Here is an 8,529-nt window from a genome sequence, read left to right on the forward strand (position 1 = left end):
ACACACACACACACACACACACACACACACACACACACATACATACATATATATGTAACACTTTTTTTCAAGTACAATCTTTGGAAATTTCAAACCATCTGACATCTAATCATAGTGAATAAAATAATCCTTTCTTTTTTCATTGGTCTGTTCTTTTTTTTTCTTTTTTTTTATTCAGCAGGAGGAAATCACGTATATTATTTAACTTCCTGTCAACTTCCTATAAACAATACTGAGTTCAACCTTTCTGGGTACTAGTTTATTTGACTTAACTGAGTTGATGTTAATTTACATTGTAGTCATCAGATTATTTTAATATAAAAATATGTTGTTGAATAGAAAATAGGTTTATATTTCTTATTATGATACACAAGGTGTTCTTTACAAAATACAGAATATCACTTAAACATCTAAACAATGAAAACAGTAAACTAAAAATAACGAATTTTGTAACCCCCATTATTAATAAAACTTTGGTTTTAATTAAGACCAAGTGCTGTTACTAAAAAGTTGAAAAGTAAACTAATTATTCAATATTAACAGTCTTAGAGATCACCACAGAAATTAAAACTTGTCATGGAGCAGTAACTTATCAAATAATAATTGGCTTTTACTATTACCTTGCATCTGAAGCAAAAAAATATTCTACTTCTTTATCCTCCCCAAGAGGACAGAACTGTGTTGTATCTGATCGTTTGATGTTGGAAGAAAGGGTTGAAGGCTGTCGGGGTCGGTGTTCTAGCCAAGGTGAATAAAAAGTACCAATAAAAAGATACAAGAATTCAATTCTGATTATTCCATCTTCTTTTTTACCATATACTCCTGCATCTCTATATCAACAAATTCATTATTTTAGGTAGCAGTGACTAAACTATATCCATGTAGCAAATCTCTAACAATTTTATAAACGTCAATGGTGATATAAGGCAGTTGACACTTAAAGGTATGAACATGCTATCAAGTAGAAATTGAAGCCCCAATGTGTACTGGGTGACCTACAGATATTTGCAGAAAAGGAAAACTAGCACTTCAGAAACTGAAAAGGTATTACCATCAGCTAATATTTTTTTGCTATTTAATGCCACATGAACAGCTGGGACAAACTATACCAAAATATTTTTACCTGTAAAAGTTACTGATTTGAAATATCAGCTAAGGGTTAACACATTTTAATTGCATAAAAAAATTAAAAATAAACAAAGGAATTTAATTCTGAGCATTACATGCATAAGGTCTTTAATTGTAAAATATATAAGTTAGGAAATATGATGGCTTTTACCTTAATTTAGTTGAGTTTATAAAGACTCAAAGCAAAGCCTGGCACAGAAACTATGTGTGTATTAAAATGCCTAGTGCTCTAACTTTTGTGAATCTGAAACTTACATACTAAATCTAAAGTTGCTTTAAATGCAACATTTAAAATAGTGATGATAGGCCTAATCTAGGATTAGAGACATTAAATTTCACATGGCCAACCTCCTGCTAGCTTTTTTATGTGGGTTTTACTCTCACACAAGACAGTTATACAACAGATGAGCGAGACAAGAATTTTAAACTATGACCCCAAAAACAAGCTGAGCAAAAAAACACATACAGAAACAATAAATACTCCAGAGATTTAACACGAAGGAAAAAGTAAATATTTTATACAATACATACACAATTTGGAATGAAAATAAAATTTCGTAACATTTCTTCTGTCTTCTAACTATTATAAATCTAAATTTAAATACGTAAAGTACAGTATTAAAACAAGAATAACTTTCTATCCTCCATTTGCCTCGCTCAAATGTGGTTAATTGTAAGGTTGTCTGAGCACACTGTTACTTTATTTTTCCTCTTTGTTTTAACATAGCTTACCCATGCTCTTACACTTGCATGCACTGCCTGATTCATGTATCAGTCTTCATAAATATTTCTTGGCTCAACTTATGGCTGCTCAAGCAGATTAAATGTTTGTGAATCAAGCCATAGCCAGACATTTTACTCAATCAACTCTAATTTATACCACTGAAATAAAATGATGCCACTAATTTTAGTAGTCAAAGCCAACAGCAAATATTGGTATTCCAAAAAATCCAGACAGGTTCTGATATAACACAATGCATGACAGATATATTAAGAATCCCAGACTGTTAGTCCTAGTAAATACCTACTAGAAATTAGTAGTTAAAAATATATACATGACATTTGTAGTGAAATGTGTTTTACATAAGTAGTTACTTCTTGCATCCATTCCTAAGTAGCAAATTTTCATAATTCTTAATAATACTGAAAACTCTTCATAATTCCACCTTCTCCCTCACAAGACAATGAGTACTGCTGTGGTTTAGTAAACTTTAAAGTCCACCTACAGGCAGTTAAGTGTCCTTCATGTACACTGCAAATTATTCCATTGTTTCCTATATCACATAAACCCAATCAAATATTGACTGCTTCACTAAGAGTGTGACAAATGAAAGATAAACATACAAGAGTTTAATATAAAAAAAATTATTTATTAACAATCTATTATGCTTAAACCTCCATACTTAACAGGTGTAATTTATATAAAAAAATATGACAAAGAAGATTTTAACTAAAAATGAGAAAACCACTAAAGCTACACCACAGTAGAAAACATCCTCACTTACCATAAAATATAACCTTCTGACAAGCCTAATTTAAACTTACAAAGATTATAAAATCTCTGATGCAGGAAAAAATAAGTTCAGCTATGGGACACATTTTTGAGTATCATGTTGCCATCACTTCAAATGGCATTCTTTTAGCTATTTTTTTTGTTTTGGATTTCATACTTTTAGCCTCAGTGGAATGCTTCTTTAATGTTCATTACTGTCATACGTCTTCTTCTTCTTCTTTTTGTTGTTGTTGTTCAGAAATACTGTCGTCCAAAAGTTTTCAAGGATAGCTGTCATTTTCTTTTGTGGGTTTTGCTGTTGTTGTTTAAGGCACCACGTATCTTTTTTTTTTTTATATTATTTTTGACCAATGGTTTTGAGAATATTCAGCCAAACACCCACCCTATTATTTTGATGTCTGATTTGTGTTTTTCATCACTGTCTCTAGTAAGGTCACAGGGCTTGAAATGGTGTTGAATTCCCTAAAAACCTAAGATTCAAACAAAAGAAATAAGCAAAACAATCTAAGAATACACATTAAAGTAATGAGACAACCCATAAAGAACACCATGCTCTTTGAAGAGAAAGTAGAAATTGAAAGTAGTGCATATCAAGAAAATATTGGAACGTGTCTTATATCTGTATCAAAATATTTTCCAATAAACCTCATTAAACCTATGGAGTTTAACTTTAACAAGAGAGAAAAAGATACCTAGTATCCAACATGATATTATGAATTAGTGGACAATGGTCTATTAACAACTATTTGTGAAGCTACAGCCAGCACTTCAAAGAGCTATTCATCACACACAAGCAAAATTGGGTCAGTAACAGTTAAGGCTTTTCTTAATTAGAAATCAATTCAAGAGTAACACAATACAAAAATACCCTATCAAAAGTAATCAATATCTCTTGTGTAATGATAGTACTGGTCCTCCCAGAAAGCAGAACTTTAAAGTGCTGTTTAGAACTGGTGAAGTGTCCATACCATTTGAGTTAATGTCATTTGATAGTCATTGTAGGTTTTGTGCATGAAGTCAGTACATGTGATAAGTGCCATGACTGGCTCTACCAGATACATGTGCATGAAGTAATCAGAAAATGTGAAGGTGAAAGTACTACTACAATTAAATAACAGCCAGGAAGATCACCAGTGATATCAGAATGGAACAAATAAGCATTTGTACAAGCAGTCAAAAAACAGTGCAAGGCCAGTCTTCCAGAAAAACCACACATTTGAGGGCAGCTTAACCATGACCTATGACTACATACCATTACAGCACATAGTGCCACAAGCCAGTGTAATGTATAATTTAATATTTGCTTATTATGTAATAGATAATTATCTTAGGTTTCATAACTGTGTAGAAAGTATTTTTAGCAACTGCCTCATGTTGTTCTTTGGTAAATCTACAACTACTCTGTTTACTACATGATCCCTTGAATTACATTAATAGTTCTTAAAAAAGTAGTAATTTTAAGAAATATGAAGACAAAATATAGCTTACACATCAAATAAGAAAAACTATGTAGCTTAAGGTACTAAAGCATAGTAGGGTAATGAATGAACTTGTAATTTAAACTGGTGGCTACTTGTTTGGTATGAAACAAACAAAAAAAGGACCTTTTAACTTTTAATAACAAGCCTTAAAGATTAATATTTTCTACATTTTCATACTCAACAAAAACTGCAGTCAACTACATTCTTTTAAATAAGCCAAGCCATTATAGTTATTAAATCATCATGCAAATTAACATGTCTTTAGTTTTTATATAAGTTTGTTCACACTTTTTGTATAAAATTTTGAACTGCACTTTTGAAAACATTTTTTTTTCTTTTTGTCTCCTACATTATGTAATATTAACTAGCAGTCGTCCTTATTACAGAAAGCCTGATGGCATATTCTCTTTGATATGAATGTATATGATTACTGCACACAGAACTTTAAATAGCCAATTACTTAAATGTGAGCTTTTTAATCTTCATTAACCTTCACCTACTACCCAGTATATCTTAAGAGAATTAAGTCATATTCTGAATATGGAATTATGCTGAAAGAAGTTTGTTCTTTTTCTTCCTGTACAACTTTATATTTTTGAGTTGTTTTATACTTTCATTTTGCTGGAGGTCTTGCAGTGATATAGTTGAGTTTGATGGGCATCAATGCCAAACAAAGATGGAATTGCTTCAAACTGTTCAAGCAGTACTAACGGTTGAACTTAATGTTAGTTTGGGAAGTTGACCAAAGCTACACAAAGGCTAGTACATATAGTACATAATTTTGAACTGATACACTGCAGACAAAACAGAGTATCAACAACAGTACTTAATCCTTAGGATACTTCAATCAAATAGTGTGATTTGTCCATCATTCTTATAATACACCCATCGCCTCAAAGTGCAAAGTATGTTTTTGTGAAAACAGGACTTGAACCTTTGACTCTCAGATTTGTAGTCTGTGATGCTAACCACTAGGACTCAGTCAAACTTCATATTAAAGGCAATTAACTCACTTCATTTGAAGCTTAAGAGTGTTGATTTTTTTAGTTATGATATAACATCCCTTTCTCGAGCTCTTTTGGATAGATAGAACTACTTTTAAAATGGTATTTCACCAAAAGAATGCTAAAATACATATTAAATAAATAATTACTTCCTCCAAGATGATGATACGTTTCTATACAAACTATATCAGATTTGTTATGAAGGTCTCAGTTATTGATCTTCTTTTGATAGATATAATATGGAAGTAATTTGGACACCCAAAATCACAAGTGCCATTTTTTATAGTTACACCTTTGTTGAAAAAATTACTTTGTAAAACCAGTGAGATGGAAAATTTTTTTATTCAACGCAAAACAGTAAAATACCAATGTTCTAATTATGAAAAATACAGAAATGTTGCTCTTTTCGTTGTATGTGGAGAGGGAGGGAATTGGGAAGCAGTACACACAACTTTAATATTCTATTCTTTAATGACAAGTCTTTTAAGGTACTATCTGAAGCATGATGAGTAATGAATTTGTAAAAAAAACATGTATTAATCAGCTATTAATGAAACAAACCAAACTTTTTCAATGTTTCACTGCATATAATGATTTCAGTTATTGAATGCCTTTTTTACTATACATACATATTTATATATTAAAAATTCATTGCTTCTATTTTCTTAATGCAGAGGAACTTTATGAAGTAATATTCTTTCAAAAAGGCAGCAATATGAAATTTCAACTAAAATCACAATTTCTCAGTCGAGATTAGTGCAACTATTTTGGTCAAATATGTTGTAACATGAAACAAGGCATTCCAATCATACTAGTGTTCCGAAGTGTACTATAGAGGATGACAATAAATTTTAACAAAAAATGTGAACAAGCCTTCATATTCTAATGATTTGTAAGCACAAATAGTAATCTTACTGCAAGCTATAGTATCAATCCCTCAAAAAATTAAAATATCTACTTCTTTCAAAGTTTACAAACAAAGGCAAACAAACAGAAAAAAAACAACATATAAGTGTACAATATACCTGACTTAGTCCTCTTGTCTGTATCTGTAAAAGGCGAGACAAGGTCGTGGTGCATCATATGAAGTGCATAATGAGGTGCATGCAGAAAAATGAAAAATTAGAAACTGAAGTTAGAAGACTGTAAACTTTGTTCAAAAAATAAGCATGGTGGAAAATGATTGCAGCAGATCTCAACAATCTAACACACACCAGGATAGGTCTCAATGTGAGAAATAGTATCTTGCACAATGAAACAATGTTCCCATAAAATTTCAAGTTATGTCACTTTTTACAAATTAAGCTAAAGAACAAGATGAAATTCAAAGTGGATTTAGGCAGTCTGTTCAATATGTGAACTGTTTCCTATGGACTTCTCAGACCTATTTCCTTTCTTTTCAGACAATGTTTTGGTCTTCATGTCAAGTTCTTCATCAGTTATAAGTCCAAAACATCATCACTAAATCCAGAAGTCTATAGTAAATGCTGCATATATGATGAAATTTACTTTAAAGACATTTTTAAACAAACAGAACAATGTAATAAAATATATGCAACTATGACTTTCTTGTCATTTTCTCCTTGAATAACAAGTTATATTTTTTAATCACTATATTCTAGTTATGAACAGTATTTGTTTTACTGTTAATCCTTTTCAAGAAAATACATTTTAAATCAGAGATCAAACTCAAGAACAAAATTACGTACCAGACCAAACACCTTTCAGATACAAGTCAGAACCTACACTGCCTGTCCACTTCAATAGAAAACCCCGGCCATACAATCACACTCTTCTACATGTGGTGATACAAACAATCAGAGGAACTATAAACACTAATGGTTACAGTAATATTTAATTCATTCATGCTTATAATGAGTGGAAGCAAAGTTCTGTTAAGAGTTCCATACAAGCATAACTGTTAAAACACAGTTAACAAGTGTTTCAACATCCAAGGCTGTTCAGTTGAATGACATTTAGATGACTAATATGCTCAAAACATATCGGAATTGTTTGCTGAGCAAGAAAAAGTTTATCTATAGGGACAAATGCAGACAAAATAAACTAACATTGGACAGTGACTAATAGATCTTGAAACGTTTTAGGTGTCAGACTGTAAAACAAGTGATGGATTCTTTTAATATTGAGTGTACTTCATCCATAACTTTCAACATACTAAGGAAATTCCTTACCCATGATGCATGGCAGCTGTTGACTATTATGCCAACATCTAATATTACAGCACAACAGGATAATACAATTGCAGCTCGTCTCCAGGAGAGATAAAAGTGGGCTACTAGTAACTGGAAAAATATCATACACATTCATACTGCTTAACATGAATGGGAAGGCTATGGTATGGAGCTTCATGAAACACTTGATCCAAATTGTATGGTACCCACATTTCAGGTAGCAGATGGAAATGTGATGGCATGGGAAATATTTTAGTAGCATGGCTTTGATTCCCTAGTTCTCCCAGAAGGTTGAGTGCATCATAGTCAATCACATTCATGCCATTATGCTACATATGTAACTTGATGGTGATGGAGACTCTTCCAGGACAAAAATACAACAATTCATCATGCTTGACTAGTCAAGGACTGGTCTCTCAAGCATGATACCAACTTTGGGTATATTTCAGATATAACAGATATGAGTTTAGCTTGAACCTCTGATTCAAGATCAACATTCCCTTCTGATAATGAGTCAATTGCAGGCTGCATTGATAAACACCTGGTCATCTATTACTCTGGATACATTTCAGCATTTTGTCATATCTATGCCATCCAGAATAAAAGCTGTTATCATAACCAAAAGAGAGCCAACCAGATATTAAAGGGTACTCTTGATAAAGTGGCCAGGCAGGGTATTTACTGATTTTGCACACTAATAAAGCAAATGCCTTAAAATGTTTTACACTTTTCATTAAAGACGTATTAGTAAGTTAATAAAACATGCATATGCAGGACACAAAACAGAAACTTCAAAAAAATCAGTAAAGCATACAGCTCATTGTACATCTGGTTAAAACTATAATTTATCCAAGTAGTATATTTAACAAACATGCACGCACAAAGGTTTTTCCATGCAAACTGAAAACAAAATATCTGATAACTCGTATTCAATTCTAAAAAACTAATTCCTTTTAGTTACCAGTTTGTTTGTGCTTTTTATAATCAATAATTTCTATAGCATATCTATATTTGATTATTGGCTCAAATCTTAAATATTAAAAATGAAAACTAGAGGCAGCCTTGGTATCATTCAACTTTGTAATGGTAAAAACCATGCTTCCTCTTTCTCAAGTACAAACAACATTGTTTGTGATGACAAACTGAGTATGCTTCATATTCCTCTACTCATATATATATATATATATATATATATATATATATATATATAT

At 31.5% G+C, this 8,529-nt stretch overlaps 1 protein-coding gene across 2 annotated transcripts in view; it reads right to left on the bottom strand.

Moving 5' to 3' along the window:
* Positions 1-8,529, bottom strand: part of LOC106478540 (glutamine--fructose-6-phosphate aminotransferase [isomerizing] 2-like) — a 64,010-nt gene that overhangs the window by 29,060 nt on the left and 26,421 nt on the right. Inside the window, exons 9-10 of one of the 2 annotated variants that reach the window (XM_013939089.2) lie at positions 6,152-6,175; positions 621-738 (exon numbers count right to left, since the gene is read on the bottom strand). In XM_013939089.2, coding sequence (XP_013794543.1) covers positions 621-738; positions 6,152-6,175 — 142 coding nt within the window. The remainder of the gene's footprint in view (positions 1-620; positions 739-6,151; positions 6,176-8,529) is intronic. The other variant, XM_013939091.2, reaches the window with a different exon arrangement.

Source organism: Limulus polyphemus, unplaced genomic scaffold (assembly GCF_000517525.1).
Source record: "Limulus polyphemus unplaced genomic scaffold, Limulus_polyphemus-2.1.2 Scaffold222, whole genome shotgun sequence".
Taxonomy (NCBI): Eukaryota; Metazoa; Arthropoda; class Merostomata; order Xiphosura; family Limulidae; genus Limulus; species Limulus polyphemus.